This window comes from Marmota monax, unplaced genomic scaffold (assembly GCF_021218885.2).
Source record: "Marmota monax isolate L192 unplaced genomic scaffold, Marmota_monax_Labrador192_F-V1.1 WCK01_AAM20220418_F8-fsc00153, whole genome shotgun sequence".
In the NCBI taxonomy this organism is placed as follows: domain Eukaryota; kingdom Metazoa; phylum Chordata; class Mammalia; order Rodentia; family Sciuridae; genus Marmota; species Marmota monax.
Window position 1 is genome coordinate 2848009 of NW_026692146.1, and position 22065 is coordinate 2870073.

The 22065-nt window shown below is 49.0% G+C and overlaps 2 protein-coding genes across 4 annotated transcripts in view; one reads left to right on the forward strand and one right to left on the reverse strand.

The window, feature by feature from the left end:
* Window positions 1-4678, forward strand: part of Ephx1 (epoxide hydrolase 1) — a 36519-nt gene extending 31841 nt beyond the window's left edge. For both annotated transcript variants that reach the window (XM_046419402.1, XM_046419401.2), the window contains exons 8-9: window positions 3727-3849; window positions 4286-4678. In XM_046419402.1, the coding sequence (XP_046275358.1) occupies window positions 3727-3849; window positions 4286-4487 (325 nt within the window). In that variant the 3' untranslated portion in view covers window positions 4488-4678. The remainder of the gene's footprint in view (window positions 1-3726; window positions 3850-4285) is intronic.
* A 726-nt stretch (window positions 4679-5404) lies between these two features.
* Window positions 5405-22065, reverse strand: part of Tmem63a (transmembrane protein 63A) — a 37329-nt gene continuing 20668 nt past the window's right edge. For both annotated transcript variants that reach the window (XM_046419387.2, XM_046419395.2), the window contains 14 exons: window positions 19500-19580; window positions 19087-19210; window positions 18850-18983; window positions 17583-17720; window positions 16228-16381; window positions 13798-13904; window positions 13566-13652; window positions 12965-13027; window positions 10866-11028; window positions 10084-10189; window positions 8932-9099; window positions 8045-8160; window positions 7639-7701; window positions 5405-6391 (listed from right to left, as the gene is read on the reverse strand). In XM_046419387.2, coding sequence (XP_046275343.1) covers window positions 6224-6391; window positions 7639-7701; window positions 8045-8160; window positions 8932-9099; window positions 10084-10189; window positions 10866-11028; window positions 12965-13027; window positions 13566-13652; window positions 13798-13904; window positions 16228-16381; window positions 17583-17720; window positions 18850-18983; window positions 19087-19210; window positions 19500-19580 — 1672 coding nt within the window. In that variant the 3' untranslated portion in view covers window positions 5405-6223. The remainder of the gene's footprint in view (window positions 6392-7638; window positions 7702-8044; window positions 8161-8931; window positions 9100-10083; window positions 10190-10865; window positions 11029-12964; window positions 13028-13565; window positions 13653-13797; window positions 13905-16227; window positions 16382-17582; window positions 17721-18849; window positions 18984-19086; window positions 19211-19499; window positions 19581-22065) is intronic.

A 22065-nucleotide genomic window follows, 5' to 3' on the forward strand; every position in this document is an offset into this window, starting at 1 on the left:
TGAGGGGCAGGGGCTCTATCTCTGCCATGCTTAGTCCTAGCACCTACAAGAATCCTGGGCTATAGTAGGTGCTCAATAAATAGGTGTTAGATGAATGAGCTCTAAAGATAATATGCAAAGGACTGTGGGAAATCAGAAAAATGAGGGTTCACTTTGTCTAAGGGGGACAGAGAGGAAGTAACTGCTAAAATATATTTGATCTGGGACTTGAAGAATGAATAGGAGTTCACTGGATGGAAGAATGAAATTCAGGTAATGAGAAAAACAATAAAATGCAAGGTACACTTGGAAAGGGTGACTTGTCCACAGGCAAGTCATTAGACAGACCTGGAGCTCATTCCTCTAAGCAGGTCCTCCAGGAGCCTCAGCAAACCCTCCCCCTGAGATCTCTTTTTCCCACCTCACACTCTGCAGGACCCAAGGGTGGATGGAGTTTCATCAGGACCACTGTGGCGGGGGGCCTGGCCTGTAGCAGGTGTGGGGCCCCACCAGACCTGGGCAGCTCCTGCAGCATCTGCCCTGGCAACAGAAACACCAAAGCTCTGAGCAGGGGACTGACAGGATGAGATCTGTGTTCTAGAAAAAACACTAACACAGGAAATGGTGGTTGTGGTAGTTTTCAAGCTGTGATCAGAACCAAAGGGAGACAGAAGCACTCAGCTCACTTGGCAAAAGCCAGTTCACAGAGTTTACATGTTTGTTTTAATTATACTATCATTGACTGGTTTTTATTTTATCATCAAAATTATATTTAAAAAGACATTCATATAGGGGCAGTGGGTGTAGCTCAGTGGTAGAGCTCGCATATGCAAAGCCCTGAATTCAATCCCCGGCACCACAAAGTTGCATATGCTGCTGGGCACGGTGGTGCATGCCTATAATCCCAGCAGCTCCAGAGGCTGAGGCAGGAGGATTGTGAGTTCAAAGCCATCCTCAGCAATTTAGTGAGGTCCTAAGCAACGCAGTGAAACCCTGTCTCTAAATAAAATATAAAAAAGGGCCAGGGATGTGGTTCCGTGATTAAGTGCCCCTGGATTCAGTTCCTGGTACCAAAAACAAAACAAAAAAAAAAAGTGCATATAATTTCAGTGCAGCTAGTGAAGCCTAAATAGCCAACCCTAAGTTCATTCCCCCAATCCTGCTCCATGCTGTTGGTGCTAGAGATCAGGATTTTAGAGAGGAAGTATTAAGGCCTAAGGAGAACATATTCCTGAATATGAAAATGTCTTAATATGTTCTTTATACCCAAGAAGCCCCTTATTACACAAATTCTTCATGTTTTCCTGTTTAATATGAAGGCCTTCCTGAATGCCTCTCTTTTGCCCTCAGCCTCTCCTCCTTCCAGGTTCTAGCTTCAATAGTCAGGAGCAGGGTAGAAGTAAATTGAATATTCCTTAAAATAAATATAGTTCAGAAAGTGAAAATATAATTAACTCAGGCTGAGGCAGTAGCTCAGTGATAAATACTTGCCTAGCATGAGTAAGACCCTGGGGTTCCATCCCCAGTGAGACACACACACACACACACACTGGGTGTGGCAGTGCGTGCCTGTAATCCTAGCTACTTGGAAGACTGAGACAGAGGACTGAAAGTTCAAGGCCAGGCTGTGCAACTTAAAATTATCTCAAAAAGTATCTCAAAATAAAAAAGAAAATAAAAGGACTTGAGATGTAGCTCAATAATAAGCTGATCTAAATGGCTGAGGGAAACAAGTGAACTCAGCCAAGTGTCCCTTTGGAGTGAATTGGCTTCTAATGAATCGACTCATTGCCCTGGAGCTGAGGGCCAGGCAGGAGGCCCAGGAAGTGTTCTGTGATTCAGGGAACAACCACAGGAGCAGGGATGGAGACGGGTGGGAGTGGAGGAATGAGGGCAGCCAGGGCTTGGAGGGAACAGGGACAGGGAAGAGTCCACGAGGACCCAGGCTTCCGGCTCCATGCCAGGGCCTGGAGACGCCATTTTTCAATGGGGAATGAGGATGAGAAGGGGAGCCACCGTGTGTGAGTGGGTACAAGTGTGGGGGCGGGGCGGGGGGGTGCTGGCATCAGGGGAGCAGAGATGCCGAGCTCTTTCTTGCTGTGGACTTGGTTGAAAGGCAGTTACCAGAGGGTGTCCAGGTCGAGATGTTCACTTGGTAACAGAACCCGCAGATCTGGAGCGCAGGTGGGGCTGGACCCGAGGAGCTTATTCCGCTGTGTTGGTGGTGGAGTTAGTGGGTAGAGGCAGGGGGATCTCCACAGAGAAAACACAGGCCGCAGGATGCGGGGGAAAGCCTTATTGGCTACCAATGAGCGGGGAAGTAAAGAGGGAGGGAGAGAAAGAGATGGACAGATAGACCTGGGGGACAAAACCTAGTTGACAGGCCCCTACCCACAAGGCCTGGGCAGGAGGGGCAGCTTCAGGGTGCAGGATTAAGGAGGGATGAGAGGAGAAAGGGGACAGGAGCATGGAGGGAGGGCAGGTGGAGAAAGGACCTTGGGGTGACATGAGACCTTAGACAGGAGGAGGTCACTGGCAGTTGGGCCAAGGAAGCAGATGGAGGCATTCAGGAGTCCCCAAAGGCAGTCCCCTGCGACTGCCCTCTGCATTCGGCCTGCTGCCCTTGCCAAGCTAATCTGAGTGAACACCTTCTCCTCATTTTATTCTCCTCTTGAGGCTCAGTGCAGAGGTCACCTCTGAGAAGCCTGCCCTGACTTCTCCCTCCACCTGGGTAAAACTTGTCCCTATTCCCCTCCCCCACTTCTACCACAAACTTACCCCTACCTCTGTCACGGAACAGTATAGTCAATGACTTATGACTCAGTCTCCCTGCCAGGCCATACTGTCCCTCCTCCAGGAAAGGCACCCAGCCCCATGCATCTTTGGAGCCTTAGCACCTAGCACACAGTTGGTGCTCAATGAGTGAATCCTCACTGCACTCACTTGGGAGTTCCAACATTCTAGATGAATGGGCTGTCTTATTGATGGACCTGGATTTTGTAGAGTGGTTTTACTTCTGATGCTTCCACGTGTTTTCCATTTAGTGGTGATCCTATTTTTGTCAGAGGAAAAACTGGAGAACCTACAGGATAAACAAAGAGTTCATCAGAGTCCCGGGGCTCTCTGGTAATATGGCCGTGTCCAGAACCTGGGTCTCTTGACTCCTGGTTCATCGCCTCTAGTCAGCTGTGTGCTGGATCCTGAGGAAAACTCAGAGGTCCGGCCTCTTCCTGCCTCCAGGGGCTCCAAGTCCAGACAGCACCCAATGAATACAGAAGTCCCTCAGGATTCTGGGAAGTGAGAAATTCATTGCCCTAGAGAACCCTGGATCCTTGGAACTGGGCTTTCTGGAGAGTGGAATTGGCAGAGTCCACTGTGGGAGAGCTGAGACAGGCAAGACAGGGGCAAGGGCTGTGGAATGTGTATCCTGCCTTGGGTCTGGATTTTCCTCCTAGCAGTAAAACAGATAATAATACTACCTACATCACATGAGTGATTGAGCAATCAATGGATTAGACACACACTCTTCCTTGTCATTAGCACTCTGCATCAAGGGTCCTCACAATAGCTGGTGACCCTGGACCAAGCCTGCCTGTGGCAGGGGATAATGTTACCTACCTTGAAATGACATCTGAGGGGGGAAGCCAGGGGGCTTGGCTCATGCCTACAGCTGAATGTAGCAGGGCTTTGCTTTTTATACAACTACATTTGGCACCAAGAGTGGACCTTCATGTTCTGCTTCCCCAGGAAGTTCTCTCTGAATGATCTGCTGACCAACATCATGCTCTACTGGACGACAAAGACCATTGTCCCCTCCCAGCGCTTCTACAAGGAGAACCTGGGTCAGGGCATGAACCAAAAGCATGAGAGGTGAGCCTGGCTGAGCTGGGAGTAGGAGTCTCTGAGGCTGGGAACAGGGAGTTGGCCTGGTTTTTAACTCAAGCAGGGGGAAGTCGGGGGGGGGCGGTGGCATAAAATAAGTGTAGCTGAGGGAACCCCAGGCCTAGCCCCCAGATGTCCCTCAGGGCCTACCCCCTGGCCCATATGCAGACCCTCAGGTGGCAACAAAGGGAAAGGCAAACAACACGAGGCCTTAGAGGCTGTCCCATGCCCCTGCCTGGGTGGCCTCATAGAAAACACAGGGTCCTTAGTTAGTTGGAATTGAGGGGTGTCGTGGGAGGGTGGTTAAAACCTTGGGTCTTTCTTTATGACTCCATGTGGGCTTGCTGAGCCCTCCTCCTGTGCCCTTAGGGGCCAGAGAGTGCACACCACAGGCTCACCCCTCTTGGAATCTGTGTTCTTCTAGGATGAAGGTCTTCGTGCCCACCGGCTTTGCTGCCTTCCCTTGTGAGATCCTGCATGTTCCAGAAAAGTGGCTGAAATCCAAGTTCCCCAAACTCATTTCTTATTCCTACATGGCCGCAGGAGGCCACTTCGCTGCCTTTGAGGAGCCAAAGCTGCTCGCCCAGGACATCCGCAAGTTTGTTACACTGGTAGAGCAACAGTGACACCTGTGGGGACTGACCGTGGCCTCAGAAGCAGCCCTGGCTCCCCAGTCTTGTCTTGAAGAAGATGCCCCTTTTCTGAGGATGGGGCTTGCTTTTGTCCCCTGCCCTCTCTGGGAGCCCAGCTTACCCCTCCACTGTCATCCACACTCACTGTACAACATGGCTTTCATAATAAATGATTTTACTTCTAAGAGTGGCTGGAACCAAACAGCACGCCTGGAGCGCCCCTTTTAGAGGAGAGCCCGTGGGTCCACATTTGTACAGAGAAGGGCCCCCCTTGCGGCCCTCTGCTGCCCCTCCTCACTCATAAGGGTAGGAGAAGCTTTGTGGGGCCAAGGTCACTGGCCAGGACTACCCTGTAGGAGGCAGCCCCAAAGGACAGGTCGTGCTACCCTAGCCCCTCTCAGGATCAATGTCACTCAGCAGAGGCGTGCCTGAGAGGCTCAGTGTGAGATGACATGGAAAGCCCAGGCCTGGCAGGGACCGTGGGCCAGTGCAGGTGGCGCCTACAGAGCGCCACTGGACTAGAGGAAGCCTTTGTGCACCGAAACTGCCCCACTCACAGGGCCCTCGGCAGCGCCCCTGGCCTCTGCTGCATCTTGCCAAGCCCTTGTGCCTCTGACGCCCTCTGGAGGCAGCAGGGAGGAGGTGTCTGGGCAAAAGTTCAGACGGGTCCCAGCCCCCAGATCCTGAAGGAAGGAAAAAGACAAGGTGCTGCCAGTACTTCCTGCTGGGGTCGCAGCTCAAGGGCAGCAGATAGTCCTGCATCCAGCCCAGACACCTCCTCCACTCATCTCTACTTAACCACACTGGCCTCCCTTGGCTCCAAGAAAGACCTGAGCACTGCCCCTACCCATCTTGAGCCTGGAGGGAGCCGCCCTGGAGTGAACCCCACACACTTGCCCTGAGACCGGATCTCACCAACCTAGCCCAACGGGCACTTTATTAGTGACCCTCATTTTCTCTGCCTTTCTCCCCAATCTTGTCTTGAAGAAGATGCCCCTTTTTTGAAGAAGGGGCTCACCTCTGTCCCCTGATCCTCATCATCTCTCCCTTACCGAGTCACAGAATCCCTGGCAACATGATAAAAACCTGCACAGCTGGCAGGAGCCTGCTGCAGCCGGTACTGGTGCTCCTACCCCAGCTCCCCCAGCTCACTTCAGGAGCAGCCTGGAGGGCTGCCTGGCTAGGGCCAGCGGGGTGCTGGACTCCCCTCTAGGTTTCATCTCAGACGTGATCGCTGCAGGCTTTCTGGTCACTAGTCGTCCATGAGCCTGTAGAGGGACAGGCTGTGTTGGGTACTCAAGAGAGACAATTTCTCCTTCTCATCCAACATAATCTTTGCTGGGGAACAAAATTCCAGCACATGATCTTGGCTATAAACCACTGGGACTGCTAGAGCTGGAAGCTTGCTCAGGAGGTGGCTGGGAATAGAAATGTGCAGAATCACAGGTGAGCAAATGAGGGTGGAGAGCCACAGCTGTTCCCCACACTTCTGCTGTGAGCAGAAAAAAAGAGGACCCACTTGATGGCTCTTAACCTGGCCGCCCCAACCCTTCCCCCTCAGCTAAGGGCCTGAGTCCCAGACCCTTCTGGTTCTATATTTTCAGAACAATGGGGCTTAAAACAGATGGAAAGAAGTCCTGAACTTGGTAGGGGTTGCAGTCAATCTGCTTTTCCACCTGAGTCTTCTCTGGGGCTCCTGAGCCTGGCCCAGACCAGCAGCTTGCCCACCCTCAGGCCTCCTGGTAGGCAGAGACCACACTGTCCGCAGGGCTCTGGGCTAAGTGCTGTCCAGGGAGAGTCCCGCTGATGTTATGGATGGCGCCATAGGTCTGTTGCTGCTGCGGGGACAGGGCTGTCCTCTCCGAGGCCAAACCATTCAGAATCCGGGGCACATAGGGCTGTCAACAGATAGGGGAATTAGTGTCTGGGTGGTGGCAGGCATGAGATTCCATACCCATTCCCCTAGGGCCCCTCCTTCCAGCTGAAGGACCCATGCAAAGAAATAACAGCATCACCTTAGGACATCAGGGCACAAAATATGCCAATTGCAGAATTTCCCAGCAGCCAGGGCAAAACAGAAAACACAACCAATGACACAGTTCTCGTGATCATATAGAAGGAAGCACAACAGAAAAGTTTCCTTCATTTCTCAGAAGAAACAACTTCCTAGCAATGGATTCTAGGAGAACTTTCACTTTATAGAGGAAACAAGTCTTTCTACAGAGGCAAGTCTGTAGAGATTATGCATCCTCCCCACTCCAGGCTCCAGCCCACCCCCAATACCGTCCTGCCCCACCCCTCCCCAGACCCAGGCTGAGAATGAAGCATTTACACCCTCCCACTGCCCTGCTTTCCCCTTGCCTGGCTTGCATAGCCACAGGTGTCTCTGGGTAATGAATCTCTCTGAAGACCTTTTCCTCTGGGGCTTGTCCAAGGACAGACACTGATAAGAGTGCCTGACATAGAGGAGGCAGACACTGGAAAGAACACTGCTAATGAGATCAGCCACCACCTTGGCCTCACATAGGTCAGGATGACCAGCAGTCACAGCTGTGGCATCCTGTGGCTTTGGGATCTTGCCCCACTCTGAGAGGAGGACACTGGAGACCAGAGGCAGGGTGAACTGGCCCAGTAAGAGTCCTGGTATCTTTTGAGCATTATGCCTCACTCTGAGGCAGGTGCATCATCCATTTGTTGAACTCAAGGGGGGACTACACTGACACCTCTTGGTGCCTAGTGGAGGACCACACAGGTGGGTGAATGACTGGTGGTAAAGCTTCGTCCAACCACAGGGCTCCTGATGGCGTTCACTATGCCCCAGACTCATCAGACATTAGATATGCAGAGAGGAAAAGTGAGCACGGAACTGAACCTAGGGGGATGGGCAAACATCCGCCAAGACCAATTATCTTCCCAGTGACTGATGTGGCTTCAGATATGCAGGTTAAAATATCCAGAGGGACTAGGGATTCTTTCTCCATTCACATTAATTCCGAAACTTGCCTGCCGTGTGATCAAGGGATTTCTATCCTAACAAGAGACGATCAAAGCACATCAGCCAGAACCTGTCTGAAGGGAACCTCTACCACCAGAGTGAGACAGAGCAACAAGCACTCAGGGGTAAAGATAGATAAAGACAGCTTACTGTGAATGGTAGGGGCACTTGGGCCTCCGTCTCACTTCCTTTGTCACTTGATGATTCTTCTGTCTGCAGATAACAGCAAAGATGCACAATGATAAACAAAACGGATCTCCCTGAACTAGCCCCTCCAAACCAACCTCCAAACAAATGACTATTAACATGCAGAATAACAGTACCCCCTGGCACCAGGCTCCCAGCAGCCCAGCCCCAAGTGGGATAGGGTGTGGGTGCTGGGAGCAGGGATGAGAGAAAGGAGGGAAGCTTCACATCACACCCAACTACCCACGCCTTTCCAAGGAATAAATACAATCTGGAGAAGGCTGTTGCTGTGTGGATATGGAAGGGGTGGAGGGGAACCCGCGGTCTTCTCCAGCATCCTCGCTGGGCAGCAGAGGAGGGGGCCCTGTACCTTGTAGTTCAGAGGGCTGAAGTGCTTGAAACATCCAAAGCAAGTGTAGGCCAGGCAGACCAGGATGGTGAGCAGCACAACCAGGAAGGCGAACAAGGTGGCAGGGGCCTTCAGACCTGGGGACAGAGATGCCAGCCTTGGAGGAAGGGGTGGAGGCCACACCTGGTGCAGGAATTGTGTGTGAATTCTCCCTATCTTCACCCCACCCCACACTCCAGCAGGTAGAATGGTGTTCTCACACAGCCAGGAGCACAGAGAGTGATCCGTGGAATGGTGACCATTATCCCTGGTCAGATTTCAGGCACTGGGAGGCCAAGTCAATGGCCATTTACAGCGTCCTTGCTGGGACAGTTCCCTCCAGTCTCTGGGAGAGACAACCCTGGGCTAGGTAGGATGGAGGCTCTCCCAGCCTGACTGTGGCAAAGTCACATGTCTTCTTTTTCTTTTTCCTGAAAGGGTCAGTTTTCCCTCCAGCATGCCCCATCTCCTCTGTTTTATAAGTTGTGAGGACCTGGACTCCTCCACAACACCCAAGCAATCTGGACCAGTTTTCCCATACCCTTGAGTTCAGTGCCACCAGAATTGATAAAGGGAATGTCTTCTCCCTAAGGAGGTCTGAGGCAACTGACCAGGCCTTCAGGAGGTTATACCCGAGCTTCAGCTAGCTCAGAGGCTAGGTTAACACCACATTCTAATTGGATAACCAACCTAGCCTCCCCCTGGGGCACCACATTCTGATTGGATGCCCAACCAGCCTCACCCTGGGGCACCATGTTCTGATTGGACACCAAGTTGATACCATTAAAGCAGCAAGGGATCTGATAGGCTAGAGGGATGCAGGAATATGAGGCCAAGGGCTGGGGCCCCAGGTCAGAAAGGCCACTCACCCAGGCGCAGGAAGGAGAAGAAGAAGAGCCAGAAGAGGCAGAGGATGGGAGCAGCCAAGGCCTGGTTCACTGCAGCAAAGTGGATCCTCTTCTCCAGCTTGGCGGGAAGGTAAGCGAAGTAGAGGTTGTGTCGATCCACCATGTGCTTGAGCAGAATGTAGATGAGGCCTGCAGAGGTGGGGCTGTGAGCTGGAGTCCCTGCTAGGCCCCAAGGGCATGTCTGTCCCTTTCCTCAGGATAGCAATTTTTGGCATGGAGAAGTGATCAGGCTGCTGATCTATGGCTTAAACCTGAAATTAGGCAAAATGTGCAACCTACCTACTGGTTCTCTATTTCTCTCCTTTTCTGCATCTTTCCTCACTTTCTCCTGACCCCCAAAGAATGGCAATGTCTGTGATTCTGTCCCCATGGAACAATGAAATTCTAGAATCATCTTGGGAAAGGCTGTTTCACATGGAGATGCCTGGCCTCAATCTTCCTGGCCTCGATCTTCCTGGCCTCAGTCTTCCTGGCCCTCCCATACTGAACCCCCATACTTCAGCACCCCATGCCCTCCTGCATCCTCACAGTCTACAGATGCCCAAAGATCGTACTCCAAGGGGAGGACACAGAAGGTGGGTGCTACCTTTCCTACCTGCCAAGTTCTGGTTTTTGTTTGTTTTGCAGTACTGGGCATAGAACCTAGGGCACTGGACATGCTAGGCATGCATCCTGCTAATGAGCTACACCCCCAATCCCTCTTGGTTGATTCTTTAGCAGTAAGTAACACAATGCAGTAATAACCAAAGTTCTCACTTTGGAGATAAGGTTGTAGCTCTTTGTAGAGCAGGTCTTTGCATGCACAAGGCCCTGAGTTCCATCCCCAGGGGAGTAAAAAAAAAAAAAAAAATCAACCAAGAATAATATGGTCTGCTAGCCAGAGAACCTCACACTAAGGGATTTATTTCATAGCTAGGAGGCCAGTGGAAGGAATTTATTTAAAGACAAAATGAAATTTGGTGTCCCATGTAGTTCCTTGGCAGCTTTGGGTTCTAATGGCTATAAGAGGTCCATTGTGTCTGGGATCCACAATGTCCTGGTGATGACTTTCTCTAGGAAGCTTGGTGGAATCAGCTGCCCACATACCCTGGAACAGGCCCCAGGGCCACTTACCAAATGGCACGATGATGGGGCAGGTGATGCTGTAGGCCATGATGACAGTAAAGACGCACAGCATCCACGCATACATGGCTCCAAACTCATACTCGAAGGCCTGGTTCTGGGAGGAAGAGGTGGTAAGGAGCTCATGACACCGCTCGGTGCAGTCCAAGCGGTGGCCTAAGCTGGGTTAGGGAGGACTTGGAAAATAGGAGACTTCTGGAAGTCTTTGCTATCCCTCCCCAAGCCTGATCCAGTTTCTCTTGTGGTGCTGGGGATCAAATGCAGGCCTTATACTTGCTAAGCAGGAGCTCTATCACTGAGCTATATCCCCAGCCCAGGAATTTGTGGATTTTAGTTGTTTGTATGTATGTATATGAGACCAAACTGGTTAAAATGTAAAAATCCTTGCCAGGCGTGGTGGTACACACTTGAAATCCCAGTGACTTGGGAGGCTAAGACAGGAGGATCACAAATTTGAGGCCAGCCTCATCAACTTAGGAAGTCATTTCAAAATAAAAAGGTCTGGGGGTATAGCTCAGTGGTAAAGCTCTCCCCTACTCCCCAACCTAAATTTAAACCCTAGTACAAAAAGGAAAAAAAAAAATCCCAAAGTTCTCTCCTCTAGCCCATAGAGAGGAATCTAAATGGTGACATTCCAGGTTCCAAAGCAGCTTCTGGCAGAAGTGGCCCTGGATGAGGTTTGAGAAGCCTTTGGCCCAGCACTTAGCACTAGTAGGTGGCCAGGTAAATCCAGGTCAGGGGCTCTAGCAAGGGAGTCAGAGAGGGGATGGTACCTGCTTGACGTTCCGGCGGTCAGCGGCTGTCTTGGCCATGATCATGCGGAAGGTGTAGAGGATGAGGCCCGGCAGCCGCAGCAGTTCCATGCCGTTGCCGATGAAGGCTGAGGCAATGATGTAGTTCACAAAGAAGGCACCCTGGTCCGGCAGGAAGACGCACCTGGGGAACCCAGCGGGGTCTGTAAGCTGGGAGCCAGGGAGCCTCCTTCCCACCAGAGGGAGAGGCAGGAGCCCCTTGGAGGGCTTCAGCCTCATTCTCTCATTCGGCATGTGTTTGTGGAGCACATCTATGTGCCAGGCGTGGAGACTGAAGCTTAGCCTTCCGCTCTGCTGTCCTTGCATTTACGTGCCGTCTGGGGGATATACACAAATGTCCAAATATACTGTATGCCGGGCAAGTGCTCCAGGGGAACTCGAGCAGGGCGGGATGTCCACGATGTTAGCAGGGTGGTGAGAGAGGCCTCTCTAAGGAGCCCACACTTTCCAAGGAGGTGTGTGCCTGGCATTTCCAAGGAACAGCACAAGGGTGGGGGACCAAGCAGACAGCTAGTACTGTCATCCTCCCAGCTGTGGTGCTGGGAGGAGAGAGATATGGTCCTGGGATTCTGGATCTATCTTAGAGATAGATAGACTGGGTGTGGTGTGAGAAAGAAAGGATATAAGGTGAACTCCAAGGTTTTTTGCTGCAGAAACTAGAAAGACATTATGGAAGGGGGGGGGGAACTGTGGGAGGGCAGATTTGGGAATAAAAAATCAAGCATTTGGTTTTGGGAAAATAAAATCTGCAATGTCCAGCAGAGCTCCAGATGGAGTTGAGATAGGGATTGGGATTTGGATAGAAGAGTCTGCGGGTGCAGTGTAGACTGATTAATCTGCTCTCTGAGTGCGTGTGCACGTGTGTGCTGCGAGCCTCTGCGTGATGCTAAGCCACCCTGCATCGGAGTTACATCCCCAGTAGCACTGAAGTCAGGGATGCACTTGAGGTCACCTAGAGGGGGACTATGGATAGAGAACCAAGTGTGAGCCCTCAGGTAGCTAATGTCTAGGTTAAGGAGACTTGAAGGAGCTAGGAAGGAGCCGCCACTGGACAGGATTGCTGAGAGCAGAGGCCCAGAGCTGAGTGAAGATAGCGTTTCAAGGGAAGGGAGTTTCAATCAAATGTGTCAGATGTTGCTGATAAATCACAGAAGATAGGAACTAAGAGGTGGCCATTGAATTTGGCAATCTGGAAGTCACTGTCAACTAGACAAGAGCTAGGTGGGTACAGGCCTGGCTGCCAGCTCCCGAATCATTGCCCTACCCAGAAAAACTCACTTAAAATAATTAGCCCCTTCCTTACAGGTAGGTTCACCAGTTTGCCCTGCAAACATACCCTTGGAAGAGTTAATCCCAGGCCTCTGGGCCTATATTTAGCCCCAAAGTACAATGCAATAGAGGCTGGGCTTAAATCCCAACTCTGTCTAATTAGCTGGGTAACCTTAAATGAGTTAATCAAAATCTCTGCGTCTCAGTCTTCTCATCTGTAAAATGGAGATAATAACAATACGTACCTCATAGCTTGTTATACATGTTAAATGAGAAAAAGATGTATAAAGGATTTAGCATAGCACTTTTGTAATTAACATTATTGTTCAGTGGGTGTAGTATAGGTTAACAATACTAATAAGACACACATCAGCCATAAATTGAACCCCATTTTCCCAACAAAAATAATCCCCAGACCAGACAGTCTCTCCGGCTGCTGTGCTTAATTATTATCCTCCTTCCTTGCTCCCTGGCACCACAGAGACCCAGCAGTTCCTTTTCCCTGAGCGGCTCTGTGCTCAGTAAGTAAGATTCAAATAATAGAAATGACTGTTGCTGAGTTTGGGCCTAAAAGATTAATCACATTTCTGCAAGGGTAGCACAAAGTGGGTCAGTTCCCCTGGTGTGTACCAGGCACCTGGCAGGGGTACTTATAATGCCCCAGGCCCTACCGTTGCAGGTAGCAAGATGCCTGACTACCACCCCAGCCCTTCTACTGTGGCCCCAGACCGAGGACCTGTGGACCTGGACCCAGGACGGTGGTTCCAGAACTCCATCTGTCTGATACTTACTCCAATCTGATAGAGGTCTCAGAGGAAGTTTTGTCAAAGAGCCACCGGAAGAAAAAATCCAGACTGAAACACAAATGAATCTCAGTTTATTTATTTTATTTTTTGTAGTGCTGGGGATGGAACCCAGAGTCTCACACATGCTCTGCAACTGAACCACTGGGCTACCCACCCCCAGCCCCTAAGAGTTTATTTCTAACACTCCATGTGACCACGATATATTTTCATCTTGTTCCACTCTAAAAACAGGCCAGATCTTAAGATCTACCTTTGTTCTCTACAATGCCACTTACTACAATGTGACTCATTGGGGCTTTTTAACTGAAATTTCCCTCCCTCCTTAAGATAATCACAGCTCTGATTAGACCCTCCCTAAGAAGAAGTCCCTAATAAGTTCTGTGTGCAGACTTTTTTTTTTTTTAAGGAAGATGAGATTTTCAGGAGAATCAATTAATCAGTACAACTGGAACCCAAGTAAACAGCACAGGCTTAAAAGTTGTTAGGGAGTTGCATCTGCTCCAAAACCATTCACATTCTCCTTGGGGCAAGCCTTCCCAGAGGTGGCCCTAATTCTGAATTTAGGACAGGAGGCAGAGGTGTATACCTGGTGAGGCCCAGGGAGGGCAGAATCAGCACCATGAAGATCAAGAATATGTAGACCTTGGTCATCATGATCCGGTTTTCCCCTGACCTGCAGGAAGTCAGAGATGAGTATTTATGGTCCCCCAAAAGCTCCAGGTGCTCCCAACTAAGGCCCTGCTATGTGCCCATTGCCCTGGCTTGGAGTGTCAGAGACGTCCTTTTTAGTGGGGGGACGTTGAGGCTCGGGCACTCACTTGGTCCAGTGAGACTCCAGCAGTGTAGAGTAGTAGACAATGGATGGGAGCAGGGCCGAGAAGGACCAGAGGAGGAGTGTTGGGAAGAATTGGCTGACAATCGGGTTCTGGAAGACAAAGTCCATAGCAGAGAGAGTTGGAGGGGCTCTGGGCCACAGGAGCTGACCCGAGGGCATGGTGGCTCAGTGGACTCTTGGGGCAGAGTCTTGGTCATCCTCCAGAATCAATGTTGTGCTGGGTACAGGGTAGACAGTTCTCAAATATTGATCAAATAAACAATAATAGCCCCTTATGATTCTATAGCTCTTTATAGCAAAGAAGGCAATTTCACACATAACAGAACTCCATTTATCTGATGGACAACATCTCTGTTCCCTATAGAAAATGAATGGCTGATGCTAAGGAAGACCAAAGCTTGAGGCCAGGGCCCCTCTCCAGTTGGTCTTCCCATTCAGCTCCCACTGGTCCAACTGCAGCTTACCAGGACGCTGTGCTGTTTGATCCCAATCCTGTTATGCTCGTTATACTTGTTATTGTCATTATATGACTTAACTTATTATTTTCACTGATTAAATGGACATAAAAATAGGAAGAAATTCTCTTTGGATACTAAACTAGGGCTGAGAGTGCAGTTCAATGGCAGAGTATTTGCCATCGCTCATTTGAGGCCCTGGTTTCCATCCCCAGCACCTTGAAAAACAAATAAACCAACCAATGAAAGAAAGGGAGAAGAAGAATGAACAAATGAACTAAGCTGGATATTTTGAAAAGATTTATAAAGACAATTTCTTAAAAGTGCTGTTGAATCAGATAAGAGTAAATTAACTGTAAAAGACCAAGGGATATGAAATCTAGAAGGTTTTATACTTGGAATGGCTTTGCAAGTATCTTTTAAGTCCTTGCTTTGCTTTATTTATCTATTTTTAGGTGCTGGGGTTAGAACCAGGTCCTTGCACATGCTAAGTACTTGCTCTACCACTGAGCTTTGTCACCAGACTAAATTCTTACTGTATTTTAAAGAAACCCAAGCTGGAATCACAAATGATGAAATAAGAGTGCAATTTATGTAAAATAGACAAAGAGGAACCCAACCCAGCAAATCCATCTTCAAAAGAACAGATCTTGTCCCTATAAAAGATTACCAAAGGCAATAAGCATTTACCTGCTGTAAATCTAAATCAAACTGCTGGATGTATACCTAGGTAGCCTTTTATCACATGTCCGATAAGAGCTCCAACCACACAGCAGCTCGCTGGATCATCATCACAACCTGAGCATTCTATGGCAGGTATTCCAACCCCAGCTCCTGGGTGAAACACTCAGGATCAGAATTCATTACCCAGGGATGATTAGCCCAGTGGAATTGGAAAAAAGAAAAGAAAAAAGATCCAGGTAGATATTTTAGCAAAGTTAAGTATGGGAAAATTGTTTCTCAATAGATGTCTATTTAGAGGGTGTTCAGGCTGTTATTCTAATGATTCTTCTTTGCTTTTTGTTTTGTTTTGTTTTTGAAACATGATCTCACTAAGTTGCTGAGACTGACCTTGAATTTGCAATCCTGCCTCAGCCTTCCAGGTTACTGGGATTACAGCTGTATGCCACCTCATCTGGCCATCTAAGGTGGGTTTTTTGTTGTTGTTTGTTTGCTTTTTTTTTTTTTTTTTGGTATCAGAAATTGAACCCAGGGGTGCTTAACCATTGAGCCACATCCCCCACTAAACTTAAATTTTTGTTTTTTATTTTGACACAGGGTCTTGCTATGTTGCTCAGACTGGCCTCAAACTTATGAACCTCCTGCCTCAGCCTCCCAAACCACTGGGATTACAGGAATGGGTCACTGTGCCCCAGCTAAGGTATTTTGAAAATCATTCATTAACTATATTAGAATAAACTACTTTAAAATGAGATTATGAGAAACTAAAACATAAAGAAATCATCATCCATGATCCTGCCACCCCAATCAACAAAGTGCTTTTCATTCTTTCCTGTCCCTTCTCCATAGTGTCTACGATTTACACGAATCACTGTATATTCCCTGGAACCAATGATTAGAGATAATTTGACATTCTGCTTTTATCATAAGTCCCTCCTCTGTGCCACAAAACCTTTATAATTTTTATTAGATGCTTAACATTCTATCAGGCTGAATATATCTCATTCAGCTCAAATGATCCCTTCTGTTGAGCATTTTTAGATTGATTCCATTAACTTAATATATGTATCTACATAGACATATTAACTGTAAAAACACTGTAATAAACATGGTCATGCTTTTAAACCCCTGCTTGGGGTTTAAAAGTGCAGACATGAGCTGAGTAACTTGGCCTCCTGGTTCAGCCCCCCAAACCCTTTGACCCTCATTCCTCCCCCACCCATGATGCCCCTCTCTTGCTGGCCCTCCTGGATGGGCCTCGCAGCACAGTCACTCACATTTAATGCATGGATGGGTTTGGTGACATTGAACTTGTCCATGGTGGACAGGATGATGGAGGGTGTGGTCAGGAAAAACAGCACTATGAAGAGGGTGAAGTTGATGCCCAGCCACTGGAGCCACCAGCGGAGGCCCTGGATGGAGAGATTCTTCCTGCAGAGGGAGGGACACAGGCCCAAAGGCTTATCTCCCAGGCATAGGCCAACAGTACCAGCAGTGCTTAGGTGGGTGAGAAGGTCAGATTTAGACATGCCAGGAGACCAGCCTGGGGGCTCTGGCTGAGTGCGTAGTACTCGGCCTTCAGGAGTAAAGTCAAGTTCTCTGCACTGGCCTTCAGCTACAAGAAGGCCAAGTTTCAGTTCCCCAGCTCAGACGGAAAAACACTATTCACTGCTGACGTGGCTCCTTGCCAGAGTCTGGGAACCAAAACCTACCAAAGAGATGTCACGAGCACCCAAACGGACCAAACAAAGCTCCAGCGTGACCTTTTTTCGACATCTGCAATGCCCTGTGACTAGCAACACATTCTTCCCAATGGTACCATAGGTTGGGGTGCAAGGAGGTAAAAGGCAGAGAAAAAGGGGCACAGGCACAGCTGGAGCCTGCCCTGGACCCTCATTTCCACCAAGAACAGACCATACAAATCAATCACAAGTTTGAACCAGCAAACAAAACTGTCAGAGGCTAAACTTAAATTCAGTGGAGATAGGCATCCAGAACTCCTTCTGTGCAGGTACCAGAGGCCACTCTGGACAGGCAGCCAGGCTGGGCCTCCATCCTCAGCATCCACTATACTTAAGTCTCCTCCATGGCTCTGGGGATAGCTTGGCTCACCAGCTGTGCTGTATGTATAATGTGGTAGCCATAAGCTACATGTGTTAATGAGCACTTGAAATATGGTCTCAACTGAGAAGTGCTACAAGAATAAAACATGCAATAGCTTTCTAAGACTAAGCATGTAAAAGAGAATGTAAAGAAGTCTCAATTAAAAAAATAATTACCTCTGCCAGTGTTAACATTTTGGGTATATTAGGAGAGATATATTATTAATATTAACTTAAATGGTTTCCTTTTTTAACAGACCTACTAGGAAATTTAAATTACATATAGAGTTCATATTATCTTTTTGCTGGACACTGTTTGAATGCTAGGGAGTAACAGTGGAGGCAAGAGCTAGGTGTGGACATCCCAGTTGGGCCACATAGAGTACATCATGGCACCTGGGCCCAGTGAATTACACAAGACATGTGTAGATCTCCACTCAATGTCAGGTCACACCTATGCCCTGGGTGACAGGATGGCCCAGCAGGAGCCCAGGTCTCTCTTCCACCCCTTCCCTGGCCTGGGAGCTCACCAGCAGATGTCCTCTGGGTACGAGGCAAAGGTAACTGTCCAGTTGGAGATGCAGAGTTCTCTGCTATAGGAAGACGGCTGGGGCTCACCTTTGCACCGAAGGCCCTGACACTTGCAGGCGTTGAAGTCTTTCAGGATGCTGCCAGGAAATGCAGAACCAGTCAGGGCCCAGCTCAGCTGAGGTACCACATACATCAAATGGGGACCAAGGAAAAGTGGGAGCCGCACAGCACAGGTCTTTGCTTTAACATTCTCTTATTGTAGTGAAAGAGGTGTCATGCTTGGCACACTACATCTTTTTTAAGTTTTTTTTAATCCTCACCCTGCAGCAAGGGATTACTGGTCCCATTTCATACACAAGGAAACAGGCTCACCCAGTTAGCCCGCTGTTTGCACTTCCCCAACACAATGCTCCTCCGAGGGCCACTCCCTCCACCTGCCCATGAGGCTGGAGCTCTGATCTGAGCCTGCTGCCAGCCCAGGGGCTTCACCTTTCCATATCTTCCCTTCACCCCTAGCCTGACAGCATTAGGCCACATCATACACTGCCTGATCCTAAACTCCCTCCCAGGACACCCACCTGCACCCTCATCATCTCCACTCTTTCCCCCTTTGGCCTCCCATGAAGAACCCAACACCTCTTGACTCCTGTCTCCCTTCCTACTGGCCTCCTCGCACCCCTGGGTCTGAGGCAGGGACCCCAGTGAGTAACATCCAAGAGTCCATAACCAAGGTCATCATGCCAGAGACAGTGAAGGCAGAGGAAGGGGCGCTGGCGTGGCCTCCTCCTTTCCTCATCCCACTCCCAACCTACACCCTGCTGTTCCCAAGGCAAGGTGACACCAAGGTCTCAGGTGTAGGAGCACTTTATGAGTTTATAGCTCCAGACTTCCCAAAGCTGTGAATACCATAGTGTCCCCCATGGGTCCTCCCTCCCAGCTACACATTGGGCCTGTGAGCAGAAGCCTCTGCGGTTCTAGAGCAGATGTCTGCAAGGAGGGAGCATCCACTCAGAATGCTAGACACAGAGCCAAAGGGAAGGATCCCTGGAGCAGCTGGTGAGAGCCTGGCAGTCGACCAGGCCACATCAGCCCAACAGGAGTCAGGTGAATCACCCCAGGCCAAGCCCTGTCAGCTGTCACACAAACATGGGTTGGGTTCCCTGAAGGAGGAATGGTAGGGTGGCCTCTACCCAGAATAGAAAGCAAGTTATCCAGATGGGGCCTGGGAGTCAGCTAAGAAAGGGCCCGGGATGGGTTCCTACTCACTAGGTGGCCATGGACTTCTCCTGGAAGGTGACAAAGGCCATCCCCAGGGGCTGATCCTGGACATGGCATTCCTCTGCCGAGATCCTCTCTATCAGCCTGTCCTTCAGGCGTGTGTAGTAAGAGATGGCATCCTCCTGCCAGAAGACACAACCCCTTGGAGTGATGCGGCCCTGGATAGGTGTCAGGGGCACCCCTACATCAGCGCCCCTGCTCCTGGCAGGGATGTAGGGCCCTCACCCGCTCACAGCCCTGCACTTCACAGCAGCAAAACTGGCCGCAGGGCTTGGGGTTGATGAGGGTTGCCCGACCAGTCTTCATCTGCAGATTTGTGTAATAAGTCAGGCTCTTCTCTGTCTTCTTTCTGTAGAGATGAGAGTGGGGTTGGAGATAGGGCACAAGTGTCAGACTCATAGTCCTATGGACAGGGGTCCCTTGCACACAGTCTGTCACCAGGGCCTCATGCACACCATCTGTCACCAGGACAGAATGGGAGTTGAGTTTTTTGAACCACAAAAGGGAAAGACCACCCTTCTCCCTTCTCAGTGGAGGGATCCCAGGATAGCCAGGAAGAAGTTGGACATTCAGGGGACAAGGGGTCAGAAAGCTCCAGGACAGGTGAACCAAGGCACACTCCAGCAACCCTCCCTTACCTCTCCCTGCACAGGTAGATGAGCTTGGCCACGTTGTAGCACAGCTGGACATCCACCACCTCACATGTGGGATATGCATCCCTGTGGCCAGGGCAGGCCAAGGCAAAAGACAGTCATTGGAAGAGTGACCAGATCAGGAGGGACAAATTGCCCCCAATCACCAAAGGAAAGAATGGTAAAGCATTCAGGCTACTAGTTTCCGTGCCAGCAGAGACCTCTTTTCTGTTTGTCTTTTATTCCCCAAAAGGGGAAAATATTTGAAATCTGAAATTTTGAAGTTTGAAAAAAATGTTTTGTTTTGTTTTCTTTTGGTGATGCTGGGCTAGAACCCATGGCTTTGCAAATATGCTAAGAAAGCATTCTACCCCTGACCTTCATCCCAGCCCTTTATATTTTTGGAGATAGAATCTCACAAAATTGTCCAGGTTGGCCTTGAATTTGTGTTCCTCCTGCCTCAGCCTCCCAAGTAGCTGGGATGACAGGTGTGCACTACCACATCTGGCCAAAGAGACATTTTTTTTTTTTAATATCCTGAAGGTAACTGTCTTAAAACTGACAAGTTTATATCTACTTGGCTTTCAATCAGCAGGTACTTCTCATGGGGAAATTTGAATACATCAGGGCTGGGGTGTGGCTCAGTGGTGGAACTTGCCCTGGGTTCCATCCCCACCACCAAACAAACAAACAAACAAATCCCATGTCTATTATTCCTTCTACCTACCCAAAGGAAGAGATTTATCATTTGTCCTAGGGTAATATCTATCCTGTGCTATCATTGAAATCCTAGTCAGTTCATAAACTTTGTGAAGGTCAGAGACCTTCAGTAGGTCTAATGAAAGCAAAACATTGCAATCTATCAAGTGTCTACACACATATCAACAATCAGCAAAATATGTAATCAATTATTATTGGCCAGGTACTGTTATATATGTTAACATATGTAATCCTCATCATAACCTGTGAGTTTTTGACATTATTTTATTTTTTGGCAGTCAGGGGATCCAACCTAGGGCCTTGCACATGCTAGGCTAACACTCTACCACCGAACTGCATCCTCATCCTTTGTCCCCATTTTACAAATGTGTAAACTGAAGCCCACAAATTCTAAGTGGCTTTGCCCAAGGTCACATAACTTGTGAGTGGTTGATGTCCATTGCCACCACACAATGTCATCTCACCATACACACAATTGTACTCTTGGGGACATCAAGACCATGTCAATCTCCACCCACTACTCTTCTAAGTAGTGGCAAAAAAAAAAATCCTGATAAGCTTACATTCTAGTGAGAGGACAGCCCATAGATGTGGAAATTATTCAGCTAATCAATAGGACTATTTCAGGTCCCAATAAGAGCTTCGAGGAAGAGATGCCCCATTTAAGTATCTCTGCTACAAGGGAAATTCACACATGGGTCCCCATGGACTGCAACAGCATTCACTAAGAAGGATTCTTAAAATAGGAAAAAGTGTGAGTCATACAATGTTTGCTTGGGAATGAGGGGACCTTTCTTTTCTTCTTTCAGTGTATACGTGAAGTGGAACTGCTATTTCCAAATGCTGCCTCGCAGGCAATTTGGGGGAATTGTTTCAAGGAATAGAAAAATGATTGTGGTGTTGAGACTTTATATGAAGTGATTATTTCTAAAATACTTGCAGTTTCTGAAAAAACATTAAATATTAATTCAATAAATCGTAAATATTCCTTTCACAATTCTGTTTATAGTAACAATTTGCTTAGCAAGTACTTTCTTCATAAAAAGCACAAAGTTAAACTGTATCCCACTTCTAGTGCATGCTATAAATTAATGACTGCTGAATTGATAGGAAAGACCTCAGTAAGGGAGCTTGACCTTCAAGTCCTCCAGCCCTGAATCTTGGGGGCCTGTTGCTCCACCCCACCCCCTTGCCAGTTGTTCCCTTGGAGGCTCTGGGGCTTTTTCCTGCCTTCAGCTATACAGATCCTCCTGCCTCCACCTACAGGAATTGCACCTGAGGGTCAGCAGGGTCTGTTGGAAAGGAGGTTTTACATGGAAGGCCAGAGCTGGGCAGAGTGCTCCAGCAGAGTGCTCCTTCTGAGTGAGTGGATAAGCCAACAAATGCAGGCACCTGAGATCCTTCTGCCATAGACTCTAGTTCGTGGTTGGCAGAAAAGCTCCGCTTACGTATCTCTTACTTGGCAAAGTAAACACTCAGACTGCAGGGTGAACAATTTTCTTTTCCCACATACTCTCAAGATGTTTCTTTGCACCTGTGCCCTGGTCCACACTCTGGACACTATGGTCAATGTGGCGCAGCCATGGTTGCTTGCAGAGAATGGGCCACCCCACCCCATCCCTTGCATAGCACAAACAGAGCCAGCACACAGCAGCCATTCAATACCTTTGTGGCAGTGCCAGTCCTTCTCGGATCTCACCTGCATACCCAAGTGGAAGATGTAAGGTGCTCACCTAAGGTACCTGCCTGAGGGTACTATGCTAGGACTATCCTCTGGGACTATCCCAGAGCTTCCCAAACCAAGGTTGGGAAGCTCTGGGATATAGAGAACAGAGCATCTAGACCAGTCCTA